At 39.9% G+C, this 17483-nt stretch overlaps 1 protein-coding gene across 3 annotated transcripts in view; it reads right to left on the bottom strand.

Moving 5' to 3' along the window:
* sh2d3ca (SH2 domain containing 3Ca) overlaps positions 1 to 17483 on the bottom strand; it is a 31932-nt gene that overhangs the window by 1702 nt on the left and 12747 nt on the right. For 2 of the 3 annotated variants that reach the window (XM_089019847.1, XM_089019848.1), the window contains exons 2-11: positions 6252 to 6380; positions 5074 to 5223; positions 4699 to 4976; positions 3523 to 3600; positions 2212 to 2339; positions 1754 to 2126; positions 678 to 807; positions 485 to 600; positions 235 to 406; positions 46 to 157 (exon numbers count right to left, since the gene is read on the bottom strand). In XM_089019847.1, the coding sequence (XP_088875973.1) occupies positions 46 to 157; positions 235 to 406; positions 485 to 600; positions 678 to 807; positions 1754 to 2126; positions 2212 to 2339; positions 3523 to 3600; positions 4699 to 4976; positions 5074 to 5223; positions 6252 to 6380 (1666 nt within the window). The remainder of the gene's footprint in view (positions 1 to 45; positions 158 to 234; positions 407 to 484; positions 601 to 677; positions 808 to 1753; positions 2127 to 2211; positions 2340 to 3522; positions 3601 to 4698; positions 4977 to 5073; positions 5224 to 6251; positions 6381 to 17483) is intronic. The other variant, XM_089019849.1, reaches the window with a different exon arrangement.

Genomic DNA, 17483 nt, shown 5'->3' with positions numbered 1-17483 from the left:
TGCTGTGATACCTCTGGGATTTTTGTTTTGTTTTTTTTTGACTACCTTTGCCATCGTTCAAATTCTTCAAGAAAGGTTTGAGCTTCTTCTCATACAAGATGGCCCCTTCCGTATGTCTCTGTCGTAACGTCACCCACGTCTGCTCCAACCGGGAAATCTGAGGCGTCATTACACACACACACGCGTCAAAGTAAAGTACAAGAACGAGGACGGTGACGATTACGTTTATCTCACCTGCGGCATTTCCAACGCCCTCATTACTGCGGCGAAGCCAAACATGTTACCGAGGTTGCTTTTTAGCTCGGCCGCTAATTGGATGGTCTTATGGAGGAGGGCCGCCCGCTCTTCCGTGCTTCCCGTGCAACCCAGCAAGTCCACGGCCGTCGTGATCGACATGGTATAGAACCTCAAATTTCCAAAACAATTTTTTTTTGGGGGGGTGAATTGACTCTCCTAACCATCACTCGGAATGAATGAAAGGCACCTCTCAAGCAGATCAAGTCTCAACTGGTGTCCATGAGGTAGCGTGAGTAACTCCAATCCAGAGGACACTCCCATCATCCTTTGCATCTCTGAGTTGACACCTAGTATTCTTGCAATCTGCCCAAGAGAGAAAACAAAAGTATTATTCAAAATTCATGTGCGAATGAAATTCGCTCGTGCGTGCCTTGACGTACCGTGCAGTCGACTAAGGTGATGTGCTTCGCCACCGTCCTCGCGTCCACTTCAGCGAGAAGCTCTTTCACTCTCTTCAACACCGACATCTCCAGTGGTTTGTTGTCAGCGGGCATGATGTAAGACTCATACCTGCGAGGGAAATATTTCATAGAAATATATATACAGTGATACCTTGGCTTACGAACTTATTTGGTTCAGAGTGTGTAAGGCGAAAAGTGTGTATCCCAAAAATTAATTTCCTGTAGTAAACAATTAAAATGAGAATAATCCGTTCCCAGGTCGTCATAAAACATAATTTTCTATTTTCTAATTTTCTAAGCCTTAAAACTACACAAACTATACCTTATTTTATGTATAATAAATGTGCCATGGTCTTATAATTAAAGAAATAAACTGTACTATATAATAAAGTCATTTTATTTACCTTTGTGATGGTCGTTGATGGCTTGATGCAATGGAGTGTCCGGTTTCATCATCATTAAACACTTGATGAGGAAGGTAACCTTCTTCTTTCATCATCTTGAGGAATGATCCCTTGTAGGTGCTTTCTCTGTGATAATTTTATCTAGTTCCTCATCAATTGTGTTCTGTTTAGCTGCGTTGATAGCTTTTTGCATCAAGTGTAGAGATGGCTTGTGCGGGTTGTTTGTGGAGCCTGATTGATGGGATATTTTAACCTTGCAGTCTACACTCTGCTTTTGAACTATCAAAGTTGAAACTCTCTCACTGTCGTCTGCCTGTCTCTTTCAATTTCTCCATTGCGAGACTAATAAAGATAAATCCAATCATATTCCAATCCAATATGTAGGTATTGCATTTTGTACAGCTGCTCCCATTTCAAGCTCAGATAACTCCAGACCATATAAAGTACAGTAATTTAGGAATTAATTCTTTTTTTTTCTGATGAAATAATTTTTCTAACGCTACATTGAAATCTTATATAGTCCTAAAACTCAATATTCTGTGGGTCCTGGAATTCAAGTGACAATGACAAAAACCCTGGCACTGGATTGGACACATTTTTGCACATATCTGGCAGTGAATGAGTCAAAAAGCCTTTAAATGTGTCTCCTACCTGGATGGTCGGAAAAAGGAAGCAGTCTCCACCCTTGGCGTGCTGCACATCCCGTCTCCTTCCTCCCTCACACTTTCTTTCCTCTCCTCCTCCACCCGTAAACGCTCCACGTAGGTCTTAGTAGGAGGTTTGGGGGGTCCGGCTGGGCAAGGTCGGAGGTCGCAGTAGCTCCCCGCTGTTTCGGAGGAGTGCGACTGGAAAGCGGGATGATGGGCGGGAGAGGAATGAGCCGAGTGAGAGATGTTAGCGGGATGTTGCGGAGGGTTGTTGCTGGAAGACGGGCTGAGCTGTGGGTCGCTGGAACGCCTCGAGATGGGAGAAGGGGGTACCACCGCCAGGACTCGCCCACCTGAGTGGGCTCTCTGTCTGGTGACTAGAGAAGAGAGATGAGCCTTGAGCTGAAATTTTTAGGTAGACACGGATAACAGAGATGACGGATGTGTTCACGCGGGGCTTACTCGCACAGTACGCAGGGGACATGGGGGTCTCGCCGACAGGTGACAAGGGGCAGCGGTACTCTTGAATCTGGTCCATGCTCATGGCGCAGTTCCGCATTGCATCTTTGTGGTGGTGGATAGTGGAAGGGCTGCAAACACAGGAGTTAATTGTTAAAAAAAAAATCCCTCTTGCATGTTAGTTACATGTTGGCAATATGGCCGCCGGGGGATTGTGTCACATGACAGGAAGTGATGTGGATGTGGGTCCTTGCTCTGTCTGTCATCCGTCCATGTATTTATTTTGTATTCATTTATTTAGGTATTTATTTATTTCTATTATTCATTCATTCATTTCTTTATGTGTTTATGTATTTATTGATTATCTATCTATTGTTTATGTATTATTTAAAAATCATTTAACTATTTATTGTTTTTTTTATTAATCACTTTATTTATTTGCTTATGTATCTATTTATATATTTGCTTATGTATTTATTTATCATTTATTGGTTTATTTATTTACATATGTATTTAAGTATTCATTTATATATAATTCATTCATGTATTTGTTTATGTATTTATTTATGTATTTATGGTTCATTTATTATTTGACTGTAAAGGGTCCTTCAGAGTTTTGAAAGGTGCTTAGAAATAAAATGTATTATTATTATTATTAGTAGTAGTAGTATTAGTAGTAATAGTATGTGTATTATTATCGGTATTATTATCATTGTCATTATTATTATTATTATTATTATTTTGATCCATTGTTTATTTATTATGTAATTATTATTTATTTACTCTTTATTATTTATAATTGATTGGTTTATTTATTTATGTTTTTTTAGATAAGATAGCCTTTATTCACCTCACAATGGAGGGATTAATTTATCAGTTTATTTACATATTTATTCATTTGTTTTTATTTTATTTATTTTGTTGGTTGATTTTTTTTTCCACATTTTTTAATTTTATTATTATTTTTTCATTATTATCAGTAGATGATTGTTTTATGCGCCAGTGTTCAAATGCGCCACAGGGTCAAGGTTGAAATATGTCGTGGATAACTCATTATTTTCAATGTAAAAATGGTGATAAATTTGATACATTGAAGCAGGAAGTGGCAATCGATGAAGGTGGGACTGCTTGATGACCACTATTTGCAACGCTCGAGAAAAAGGCAGCAATTAAATTGTCCACCTGAATTTTACACACTTGTGGGGAGGGGGTGCTGATGAAGTGGGGTACCAGGGGGGGCTGCAGGGATGTGACAGGTGTACTAACTAGCTCTACACACTTGGGTCTCAGACACACATATAATACACACACCACCTGCATTTGGGCACAGGTTGCGGCTGAGGTTCCGGTGGTGCCGCTGGTGTCCCAACTGGACTGGGGCTGTCTGAGTCGCTGATTGCGCGTGTGAACAAGAAGCAATAAACGGACATCACCGATAAGAATGGCTAAAGTGAGGACATGTTGAATGAGAGTTTAGACTCCAGGCACAGAAACGGTTGGAGTCAGAAAACAGTGGATCCGTTTTTACGAAAGAGTTTTTTTGACACGGAGGCGGGATCGTTCCAATACAATGTTTGTTTCTCTTTTTGAACGGAACCGCTGAAATAAATGATGTTTTCCATGATATTCAATTGATTAACTCATTCACTGCCAGATGTGCAAAAAAATAAATAAAAATAAAAATAATATTAATAATGATATTATTAATAATAATAATAATAATAATAATAATAAAAATATGTCATTTATAAGTGCCTTTCAAAACTCTCAAGGTCACTTTACAGTCACATGGTAAGTTTTTCTGTGGGTGAGCAGCGGCAGCCACACGCGCCAGCGTTCACTCAACCCGGAAGTAACTCAAATAGATAGATAGCTAGCAGGATAGATAGCTAACAGATAGCCAGCTAATAGATAGCTAGCCAGCTGGATAGATAGCTAATAGGTAGCCAGCTAGCTAGCCAGATAGCTAATAGATAACCAGCTAGCCAGCTAAAAATGTATCCACCCCAGTGCCAGGGTTTTTGTCATTGTCACTTGAATTCCAGGACCCACACAATATTGAGTTTTAGGACTACATAAATATTCAATGCAGGGTAAGAAACCTTTCACTCTATTCTTTCATCAGAAAAAAAGTTAATTCCTAAATTATATGGGTCTGGAGTTATATGAGCGTGAAATGAGGGTGGCTGTCCACAATACAATGCAATACATATATAGTATTGGTTTATATCACACTTTAATAACATCTGAAGGTAGAACAAACCGCTAACATTGAAAAAAAGGAAATTCTGCCCCCTTGTGGAAAAGAAAAAAACATTGCCAGAGGCCATGGCCAGCGCTTAATCGGCACCCAAGCATGAAAAAAACAAAACCCGAACAAATTCAGGAATGGCGCTATACGTCATATTTTCAATTCCTGAATACATTTGTGAATGGCAGTGAATGAGTTAAGGAGTGCTGTTATTTTGAAAAGCAGACCGGGGAACTCACCTGTGAGGCATCATCTTCTCCGTTGTGAGCCCATCCATCATGGTCACGCTCCGTCTCTTGATGTACGCTCCCCTTTGATTGGACGGCGAGTAGGCGCAACCGTGCTTGCCGCCTGATAGCGCGAAAGTGGCCTCCAGGTAGCGCAACGGGAGAGTCCGGCTCACCGGACAGTAGATATGGACACCGCTGGACTGCGAGATGGCTTTTCGTTGACTTGCGTAGAAGCGCACCAGCTCCGGGACCGAATCAAAGCTTTGCGATTCCAGTACATATTGCACCTAGATTAATACAGCGGAAACATGATGTGGAACACGCTTTTATGAGATGGACCACGTCTTGTGATTGCGATAATGACAAATTGACGGATGCTCTTACCTTGGTGTCATTGGATTTAACCAAGACTTTACTGATCTTGAAATGCAGCACTTCATTATCCCACCGACAGGTCAGAACGTAGTCGCTCATGTTGATCAGGGAGTCACGCACCAGGAAGTCTCCGTGATGCTGCACCAGAGTCTCTGACACCTACACGCATGCGCAGAAGTCAGACAGATATGAATATATGAAATATTCAATCCTGTTATTGCTGTTTAAGTTGATACATGTTAACTCATTAACTGCCATTCATGAATTTGTTCGGGAATTGAAAATATGACATAGAACGCCATTCCCGAATTTGTTCATTTTTTCATGCTTTGGTGCCGATCAAGCGCTAGCCATGGCCTCTGGCAATGTTTTCCCTTCCACAAGGGGGCAGCATTTCCCTTTTTTCATGTTAAATGAAATGGGGGCGGGACTTTCTGAAAATGCCCAATTCGCAGCTCAATTTTTTTTATAGCCACTGTCATGACGTCATTCTTTTTTAAACCCCTGATGTTACCTACGGTATATTGAATGCAAGAAAAGAAATGCACTCATTTTTCTGGACAGACCTCAACGGACAGTTTTTGACAACACCCTTTCAACTCTTGGACACTTGTATAACTTCGGTAGATGTCAGACTGATTTTTCCCCTCAATCGATGATTCGGATGGACCACTCCTGGACGTATTTCCCCTCAATGTTGCCTCATAATGGCACGGAATAAATTCTTTAATCGACTGTTTTCCGAATCTGAAGCCATTGTTTTGATTCACAAGCAATGCAAGACGTCTTGCGTGACGTCACGATTTGAATAACTTTAAACATTTTTATCATACTGTGTGTTTTGGGTATTTTAGATGCTATAAAACGTTTTTCTGATGTCAGTTAAGAAACAAAAAAGTGAAGTCGGTTGTCCTTTAAATCAATCGCGCAGAGCAGAGAGAACGATGATGATGATCATTAATGGGTTCCATCCACTGTTTACGCTGCTAAAAAAAGCCGCTCAAATGAGCGCTTAAAAAGGCACCGTCCTCAACCTACACTTTAATCTTATTTAATTACCATCGCCAAGGTGGGTTTCAATCGCGAGGGGTTTATTTTACTTCCTGTCCACAAAATGGATGGTTTACTTCCTGTGATGTCATATGAGAAAAAAAAGCAACGTTTCAAGTTATGTTTGCTCTGGATACCTCTCGAGGTATGTGTCCATGATACCAGCCATGGCTCCTGATGTCAGCAGGACTCAACTTTAGTTCCTCCTCGAGCTCCTTGCGTAGCTTCTCGGGTGGAGATTCCAACAGGTACTTGTCTTTGGAGAACTGAAGGGCACAAACAGAGAGAGGGAAACAGAAAAAAATTAATTGCACGTGAGTCAAGTGGCATTCATAAGTAATAATGATAATACTAATAAAATAATACTAACAATAATAATAATAATATAAAAAGTATGGTCATTTTAACTTGCATGATAGGTCAACAAAATAATAACAGTAATCTAATATCATATCACATCATATATCATATCATATATCATGTCATGTCATATAATAAATGAATAATAATAATGACAGCGATATAATAGTAATATATGGTCATTTTAACTTGCATGAGAAGAGGAAACAACAAAGGACATCAAAATAATAATACTAATAATGATAATGACAAGAATATAATAATAATAACATAATAATAATAATGACAACAATATAATAGTAATATACTACTACCACTGCTACTACTAATAATAAGAATAATAACAAATATATATATATATAAATTATGGTCATTTTATCTTGCATGAGAGGAGCAGGAAAAAAACAATAATAATAATAATAATAATAATAATAATAATAATAATAATAATAATTAATAATAATAATAATAATATAAATTATGGTCATTTTAACCTGCATGAGAGGAGCAGGAAAAAAACAATAATAATAATAATAATAATAATAATAATAATAATAATAATAATAATAATAATAATAAAAATAACCATTATAATAATAAGCGTAATAACTGACAATGACAATGATAAAAAATAATACAACAACAACAATAATAATAATAATAATAATAATAATAATAATATAAACATTCTGGTCATTTTAAATTGCATGAGAGAGAGGAAAAACAAATGCGCACACAGAGCAATCCAATTGACCCTGACCTGATTACCAAGGAGAAGAATAAGTAAACTGTGATTGTTCTGACGTACTGAGGAGTCCTTCACTTGCTTTTCTCACACACACACACACACACACACACACACACACACACACACACACACACACACACACACACACACACACACACACACACACACACACACACACACACACACACACACACACACACACACACACACACACACACACACACACACACAAAATCACACACACTCAAAAAGGAAATGTTTCAGATTTCAAAGCTTTCTGCTCGCATGCACAAATAAGCGACACTCTGGGGAAATCTGCTGTTGTAAAACATGAAAATAAATTCCGCCGAACATTTTCATGCTTATTTACCTTCAAAGACGAGCTCGCCGCAAAAGAAACCACGATAACAAGTCACTTTTGACAAATTTTCCACTTGTTTACTTGAATTCCGAATGAATTCCAATAGTTTGCATGTGAAAAAGTCAATCTGTCTTTCGTTTTCAACTCTAAGGTGACGAGAAGCGGCCCCCGTGATCAATGTTCTCTTCCCCAGGTCAGCGCAAAATGAAATAATTAACTTCCTTGTGTCTTCACCACCTTCTCCTCTCCCATCGAGTCCTCGGGGCCAGATGGAGGCTCACTCTTACCAGATTAGATTTGAGGTGTGGCAGAGGCCAGGAACAGAGCGACGACGGGGTCAAGTGAGCGCTTATTTCTTCCTGCTTGTCTCCGTGGAAACACAGCTGAGGCTTCTGACTTTCAACAATAGACTCGTTTTGTGAATGCGTGTGGTTATGAGGGTAATTGAAAATTGAGTGAAATTCGACTTCAGATTTGTCAAGGACGGCGACAAATTGACAGACAATAGGGGGGGAAAAAGGAGAAAATGGCAAGGTCTAAAGACACAAGAGACATCTACAGACACTCCCCACCTTACGAACGAGATACATTCCGAGCGGTTGTCCGTAAGGTGAATTTGGTCGTAAGTTGCTTCAGTGCTATATTTTATGTGGAATGTATGTTGAAGTCAAACACTGAACGGGGAAGTATACAACACAGACACGACAAAGAAAGACACAGTACGACGACATACATGTATTGAGTGAACGCTGGCGCGCGTGGCTGCCGCTACTCACCCACAGAAAAACGTATCCTGTGACTGTGACCTTGAGAGTTTTGAAAGGCGCTTATAAATGAAATGTATGATTATATCTTTGGCTCTTCGGTAAGCCATTACTGAAGCTGCTCGCACGTAATTACTGAATTACATGCCAGCAGCCATTACTTTTTGTTATGCATCGTGTCCTCCTGGAGCGTCAACTGGGAAGAGGGATTTCCTCCCCGCCCAAATACTCTACACAGCCAATCGTAAGCGAGCTTGGCGGATCGGGGCCGGAACTCGTTGACAATACTTCAGCATAGCCGGCTGGGTGCTGATTGGTCAGCCTTGGTGTCCGTCGCGTAAACATCCAGCCCTTGTAACCTCCAATGTGTCTGTGTGAAGCACAGTACGCAGTCAATCGCAAGCTAGCTCGGCCGGAAAAAAAGGCGGGAAATACAAAATCTAACTCTGTCAGAATACTTTTCGACATATGTACCCGCAAAAATGTTCGTATGTACCGTTATTCGTAACTCGAATGTTCGTAAATTGGGGAGCGTCTGTATTTTCATATCCTATTGAACATACGGTAGGATATCAATAGATGCAATATTGTTGATATTTCATTTTGCTTCAACCAAGAAACATATTTAAGCCCAATACGCTGAAGATGATCATTTTCTATCACGCTGGTCAATCTCAGTTGACCCCGGACTGGTCGCCTGTCAATCATTGGCAGTGTATGGACAAACACACATTCCGTCTGGCATTAACAGCGATGGATTGTTTTGAGTCAATGAGCTTTTCATGCATATTTTTACAATAAGGGAGGTAGCACAGAGAAAACATCAGTTGAGTCTCAAATCCAGACATTGAGAACTGTGAGGCAAAAATGATCACCACTTGTCCACCATGCTTTCCAGTACGGATCATTTAGGGGCGAAAGAAAGAAAACAAAAACAATGATGATGGATGTCCCAATTCAACGACAACGTAAACTTAGTGCAGTCAGGCTAACTGTGTGTGACGCCATTTCACCATCAAGGTGAGTTTCATTTCCTTTCTATTATATTTATTATTTTTTCAACACAAATTGCTACGCTGCATTTCATTTTTATAACTGCCGATTCATTAGTTTGAATGTGAAGAAAAAAAAACCATCACCGCTATTGTTACAGTGAATAATTTGTGCTGTATTCTCACATCAACAAAATAATTGCTGGTTTCCATGGCAACATACTGTGCAATAATGGTACGCATGGAGAATCCGATGACAGCTATTGTGAGTGAAGAATGTCCCCCGCTTTCTCATTTTCTCACAGAATCTTGGTTATTAGTTACTTATGGTTGCAACACCTGCTTCACTCTCGTGTACTTCAAATCGTTATTTACCATTGAAATGAATGCAAATGCCATTAATCCGTTACAGTCACTCAAACAGTGACAGTCTAACAGAGCGCGGTGACTCTGACAAGAAACATTCATTGCATATTCCCTTTTCCAGTCATTTTAAGTAGCCTAACTCTGCTCAATTCCATCGTGGAGAGCATACGACTGAAAACAAAGCCCACCAATAACCGAGACACACTATGTGAACCTTGAAACAAAACTAAGCAGCGTGCAACAGAAAGTGCAGACGGCATCCAAACTCAGACAGACGGAACAATGAAACCTCATTAAATGGAGGTAGGGAGACTAACTGTAGGGGGGAGAGAAGACGGCTAGCCCATTAGCAACCACGAGAGTTAAGGCAATTTAACAGCTGATGCTAGAGGACCTTGCGTCCCCAGAGGGCCTGATTACAGAGTGTGTGTATGTGTGTGAGTGACCGGTGATGGACTACGTATAAATGGGTCTCAAAATTTAGTTGAAACCCCAGAAAGGCGCACCAAGAGCAGGTCATGGAAGATAAACACTGTTATCACAGAGGCAGGTGTATACAGTATACAATGATACTGCAATCCCAGCTGTAGGCACGGCGAGATGCGCCACTTCATTTACACCTCCACTGTATCACACACACTATAAGTGTGAATGTAGATAGGATGTAAATGTCAGTTTGGACCGAATGAGGACAAGCACAAGAGATAACGAGATGGACAGCCGGATAGAATAAGAAATATGCAAAATCAGTGGTGGACCGTCAAGGCCTGCAAAGCCTTCTCGGCTGGCCTAAAAACATCTGAATCACAGACTGATGTTGACTATATTTTGTCCATGAATTCTTTTTAAATAATTCCAAATTGTATTTCAGCTTATAAGGTCGGTCAGTTATTTCCTGGCTCATGGTAGCCTCAAGTGAACTTGTAGTAAATCACACCACACTAGTTTATGTCTGGATTGATTCGGGCAGTCTGAGTTGTGCTATGTCTGTGACGTAGCACAACTGAAGGCCTAAAGATGAAATCGACTGTGCAAAATAGAATACATCAAATAAAACGCCTGAAAATAAACTTACATGTGAAGTAAAATAGATTTAAAACAAATCATTATACCTGCACATTTAATGGAACTGTTACATTTTACAGTTACCAGTACATAAAAAAAATATATCCTTAACACCAATACATGTATTTTGCTTGTCCCCAGGCCTGTTTGATCAACAGAAAGAATGGCAAAAAATGTCCACTTTGGTAGCACAAACTTGGGATCGGGACTACAGTAAGTCGTAGGAACATCTAATGTCCTTGATACACCTTAATTTTGTCAACAAGAAAAAAAAACAAGAAAAATGTCCAACAAATACATTGTCTCAAATCTCCTGTCCCACCAACAGTAAATCCGCTTCAATTCCAAGCCACGACATATTGAATTCCACAATCTCCCTGATGATCCCCAACATTGGGGTCCCGTTCTATGATTTTATAATAATACATTTCATTTATAAGCGCCTTTCAAAACTCTGATAGTCACTTTACAGTCACAGGATAAGTTTGTCTGTGGGTGAGCAGCGGCACCACACGCGCCAACACGGAATAACACAAATAGATAGAAAGCTAGCTAGCGAGCTAAGAGAGTGCTAATAGATAGCTAATGGATTGCGCGCTAGATATCTAGCTAGATATATAGCTAATAAATACTGTAGCTAGCTAGATACCCAGCTAGATGGCTAGGTAGCAAGTTAGCTAGCTAATAGATATTATAACAGATACAAATACGTATTATAATACATTAAAACATTTTGCATCAAAACACTTACTGCTCAACGATCGAACCAGATTTAGTCAAAAAATAAGGAATACTGCCAAAACAGGTTATTGATGACACACATTGCGACCATTTGCATAAAAATGGAAGGGCTTGTTTTTCTGCTCTACAAAATATTCTCAGATGTGGTATTTTGTGTATTTCTTAAAAATCATCAAAAATCCAATGAAAGAAAAAAATGACATGAAGAAGACCACAAAATACAGTCGGGGGAGAATCGCTTCGCGATCCGCAGTTTCCCGCATTTCTCAGCATGCAAACAAATGAACAAAGTGGCGAATCACAAAGGAGGGGGGGGGGGGGGGTGAGAGTAAAAAGACTGGAGGGCACCTTTTCTGTTTTTCAGCCTATGGGCCTTGCCGCTGACCCTGTTGTCGTGGCAACGCCTGAAGCGGTTAGCTGGGATGTGGGGTTGAAGAATTAGGGGTGGGCGGAGGCATTGGGAGAGGATAGGGGAATCGCACCAAAAAATACAGAGTTGTGAGAAGCTCATCAATCACTCTCTTTCCCACTTTTACTCCTCTTCTGTTGCCCATTTTTTTATCTTGAGAGATAGATAGAGACCAGGATTACGGCATTAAGGCCATGCAATGCTCCTGTCTCCCATTAAGGGGGGGCTGGCTGTGAGTTTGCAGGCATGTACGTGTCCAGTATCACTGCTCTGTGAACTCTCATAATCCTTTCGTGCCCTCCATCCTGACTTCTACTGATACAGTGTTCCTGCTTTCACACGGGTATCATAGTTTGAAAGTCACATGAGTACTGAAAATGAAGAAAGGGTACGCTTTGACCTCAGAATGAATGCAAAAGTCTAAAATTATTCACGTAAACTTGATGATTAGAAGCAGCGAATACATGTTAGTCGAGTTTCACACAAAGGCGCAGATATGGCAAACTGTTGTAGGATTACAGAAATAACTCACTGTTGATTCACTCCAAAATCAAACATGCAATCTGAAAAAAAAAACATTCCTGACGGATGAGTTAAGCACACAATGTGGCACAAAACTAGCTAAAATGACAGCATTCCAGCTAGGAAAAGCAAAACCATGAGTCTAATAATAACTATGACCTTCTATGGTACTCGTGTTAAGAAAACACACACAACACACACAAAGCCAGGCAATAATATCTCAAAGAAGCTTAGCTGGTAGTAGATATCTAATTCACATTTCTGAACAAATTCCCGACCCTCCAGCATTGTTGTTAAGCTGTCAGTCAGTGTTAATGTTGTGCCTACACACCTCCGGGATTGACTGACAGCTGGTGTAAAAGATGTGACATACTACGAATATACAGTGACACACCCGCTGAGGCAGTTGTCGACACTGCCCTAATCTGTCCTGTATGCTTTGGATTGGATTAGATTAGCCTTTATTAGTCTCGCAGTGGAGAAATTCATATTTCACATGAGCAAAGTTATGGAAGGAGGATGAAAGGAAAGGAAAAAAGTAGAAAAACAAAATACAGGAGCTGCTGTAAAGGCAGCCAATCTTGCAGCGCCATCTCAAGTCAAAAGAACAAAAAACAACAACAAATACATAGACAACACAAAGACACAGTCATCAAATCTTGAGCACTTTCTGCACCCTCTGTTGTATGAAGCAGTTCTAGATGAAAGAGAGGATCAAAGCATCCTTTTCACCAGTGGATCAGGGAGAAATGTGCAGTGTCTGTGAAAAGCCAAATGTTGAAAGCAAACACTATGTTCTACTATCAATTGACAAAAGACATTGTCTCACATCTCCTGTCCCACGTAAATCCACTCCAATACCAAGCCGCGACAGATTGGATTCCACAATCCACGATGATCCCCAACATGGGAGTCCCTGCTCAATGATCAAACTAGAGTCTAGTCAAAACTGTTCTCCGCCAAATCCCATAATCAATCTGTGTAGCCAAATATACGGATTAATGGGATTTCCATCAATTTCAATGAGGAAACATGATTTGAGATACATATACCTTGACTTCTGAGCCTGATCTTGTACTATTTCCTGCTAAATCCTCTTAAAATCCCATTAATAACCAGACAGCAAGACCGCCCCCCGCCCATCTACTGTTTAATGTGTCTTTTGTGTTGTCAAAAAAATAAATCACTCAATATCATTGCACCGAACGTCAGGTCAAAGCAGGTTTAAAGCAAATGTTGCGGTGCGATAGCTAGACAGATTTAATAATGTCTTTTTAAAGACCCCCTCACCCACCACCCAGGTTAAGAAAGCAGTAGTACATATTCATTTGTGCAGCAGGGAGCGTCGTAAATCATCGTTATACAATGTTTGAAATATTCAGAAACCCCATTACGAGCTACTCCCCGCCAGCGGCAGTGCGGGAAAATAAGCAGGCTGGAGTTTAGTAAACCAAGGTACATGTTTAGAAAACTTTTTTTCCCCCGAACTCAGCCTGACATAGGGTTATTTTTTTTAATGTGACATTAGAAGAATGAGTCAAAAGTCACAGTACCTGATGCTCCAATCCCTTAAAGGACAACCGACGTCTCCGGACAAGTTGTGTCCATAATTTGTAAAATGGCTTCAAATGACATCTAATGAACGTATTTTACAAAGAAAGACTTGCGCTGAATATTCCGGAAATCTTGTTTTTGAGTTGGTGACGAGTCCCTATGTGACGTCACTGAAGGAACGCCCCTGACCGAAAAAAGGACACATTGTAGCAGTCCTTCCATCACGTCAATGCATTTGGTCAGAAAACTTTTGGTTGCACCAAAAAGAGGTAGGAGAGGGCGACAAAGCTCTTAATCAGACTGTGGAAACGGGCTGATTAATTCCTTACATGGAGCTTTGTCGCCTCTTTTTCTGCCTCTTTTTTAGTGCTACATTTTCCCCCGCATTGTCTCAAAATGGCACGGAATAAATTCTTTAATTGATTGCAAAGATGCATGCTTTCCTCTTCAGAACTATTTGAATCATATTCATAACTGGATGAGTAAGAAGAAAGCATATTCTCTGAATCTGAAGCCATTGTTTTGATTCGCCAGCAAGGCAAGACGTCTTGGGGTGACACCACGAACGAAGGGGGCGGGACCTTCTGAAACTGGCCATTCCGGGTTCATTTTTTTTGCAGATTTTGGACACTTAAAGTCATTTTTATTGGTGTTTTGCATTTGACAAAAAATATCATACTGCGTGTTTTGGGTATTTCAGATGCTATAAAACGTTTTTCTGATGTCAGTTAGGAAACAAAAAAGTGATATCGGTTGTCCTTTAATTCCAATTCCTCAATGAGCCATCCATATTCCTTCTTGCGTGCAAATGCCCACGAGACCTAGTAAATTTATTTCATCAATGTCCTCATAGTTCAGATCGACCCGGCAGCAGACCCTCATCAATACTTTGATGACAACACAAGAGAACGTCAGTGAGACAATATCGTGTCCGTGCATGTCATCATGCCCAAAGATATATGATGACATCAGTGACCCAAAGGCCTCATCGTCCTCTGAAGTAACATAAAGTAAAAAAAAAAAAAAGAAACCTAAATAACAAATAATGACTCATTTATTTGTTTATTTATTTATTTATAATAATACAGTTTTTATTTATGTATTCATACCTCTATTTATTCATTAATCTATTCATTTATTTGTTCATTCATTCATTCATTCATTCATTCATTCTGGTACTTGAAGTAAAAGGTTTCCAGAGCAAAAAAAAGGGTGGTTGGATGAAATGATGCCAAGCAATGCCACGCATGCGGATGCCGTTGCTAAGGTAACCCCTTAGAGCCCAGCTTGTGCGCTGCCCCAAGGAAGTAACGTATGTGACGTACGTGCGTGTGAGCGAAAGAAAGGTTAATGCATCCCATGTGTGTACTGCTCTCTCATGCGCAATGGTGTGAACTGGTGAGGAAAACACGATGGGTTTGAGGATCATGATGATATCTTATTCCACGTGCGACCGGGTGTTCTTCGAAATCTGCTATGGCTCGGTCAGCAGTTTTGAGCGGTGCGGGTAACGTAGCACAACACCAGATGTTCCGTTAGGGAGGGGCATCTGGCCGTCTCACCCCAAAAACGTTTTAATTGTGCGTACTTATTTTTCATTTTCATATTTTTCATTTGTTTTTTTATGTAGTACAGTGATACATTGGCTTACGAACTTGATTGGTTTCCAGACAGATTGTGTAAGGCGAAAACTGTGTATCCCAAAAAATAATTTCCCATAAAAAACCATTAAAATGAGAATAATCCGTTCTCAGGTCCCCATCAAACATAATTTTCTACTTTCTAATCTTCTAACCCTTAAAACTACACAAAATATACCTTATTTTATGTATAATAAATATGCAATGGTATTATAATTTAATAAATAAACTGTACTATATAATAAAGTCATTTTATTTGCCTTTGTGATGGTCGTTGATGGCTTGATGGAATGGAGTGGCCGCTTTCATCAGCATTAAACACTTGATGGGGAACGTAACCTTCTTCTTTCACCATCTTGAGGAATGATCTCTTGTAGGTGCTTTCTCTGCGATAATTTTATCTAGTTCCTCATCAATTGTGCTCTGTTTAGCTGGGTTGATAGCGTTTTGCATCAAGTGTACAGATAGCTTGTGCGGGTTATTTGTGGAGCCGTCTGCCATTTTCTTGTAAGGAGAACGGGCTCGTTCGCGAATGACACATCACTCATTGTGGCAGCTCCGTGTGTATCCCGAAAAATAGTTCGTATGCCAAGGTAAGATTTTCATAAATTCAACGTTCGTAAACCGAAAAGTTCGTAAGCCAAGGTGTTCGTTAACCGAGGTATCACTGTATACGAATACAGTTCACGATGCAGTAGTAAGCAAATGCAGATCGTGTTCTGCCCATAGCAACAGTAAATAAGGGGCCAAGCTTTCGTATTTCCCTCATTTTAACTTCGCCAATTAGCCGGCAGCCTTATTCAAGTGTTTTGATAAATAAAAGGCCTCTTCTCAAATAAACACTGAGTCCTCTTTGCAGTTGAGTAAATAATCTATTTGAGGAAATGCTCCAGTTTAATTTGCGTGATCTCGTTTGCTAGCGCGGCACTTTGGGGAGGTTGACAAAGCACGGATGCCGGCTTCCCGCACGCCGTTCATCTTACTCTATTAATCAATGCCTGGAATAGATTTGGCAGCAATTAGTTTTGTCGAGACGTTGACATGGTGTGACTAACGTGATGAACTGACGATGCCTGACTCTACTGCAATTAGGGCTTTGTTCTTGAAGCTTTTTTTACGCATCAGCAGTATCTCACTGTCATAAAATAGGACGTCTAGTTTCCAATACAGTGAGACCTCAACTTACAAACACCTTAACTTACAAACTTTTCGTCTTACAAACGTCAAATTTCTGAAAATTAAACCTTATAATAAGCACTATTTTCATAATACACACCCACCACGGCTGACGGAGTGATTTTCGGCGGAAGCACACGACCGAACAGCACCAGAGGTTAAGTTACCGACAGTCCTGATGGAAGGTGACTCTCCTTCCATAAGCCATCAACGACCATCAAAAAGGTAAATAAAACTTTATTTTACAGCACAGTTTATTTCTTTAATTACAGTCCTCATGTAATGTGCCTCTCTTTCCAAACAGCAATTCCCTTTGACCTTCGACCTCCAACGCCATTCCATCAAGCCATAAATGACCATCACAAATGTAAATAAAGTGACTTTATGATACAATGCAGTGTATTTCTTTCATTACAATACAATAACACATTTATTATACATAGAATAAGGTATGTTGTGTGTAGTTTTAAGGCTTAATTAGTTGAAAAGTATATTTTATGGAAACCCGGGAACGGATTATTCCCATTTTAATGGTTTCCTATGGGATTTTTTGTTTTTTGAGATACACACTTTTCGCCTTACACACTCTGTCTGGGAACCAATTAATTTCGTAAGTTGAGGTCTCACTGTATATGGAAAACAGTTTGAAAATGCACTATTAATTGGGAGTG

Source organism: Hippocampus bargibanti, linkage group LG18, assembly GCF_051943395.1.
Source record: "Hippocampus bargibanti isolate YZ-2025 linkage group LG18, ASM5194339v1, whole genome shotgun sequence".
NCBI lineage: Eukaryota > Metazoa > Chordata > Actinopteri > Syngnathiformes > Syngnathidae > Hippocampus > Hippocampus bargibanti.
Note: the sequence above shows the minus strand (reverse complement) of the source record. Positions and strands in the feature narration are given on the sequence as shown.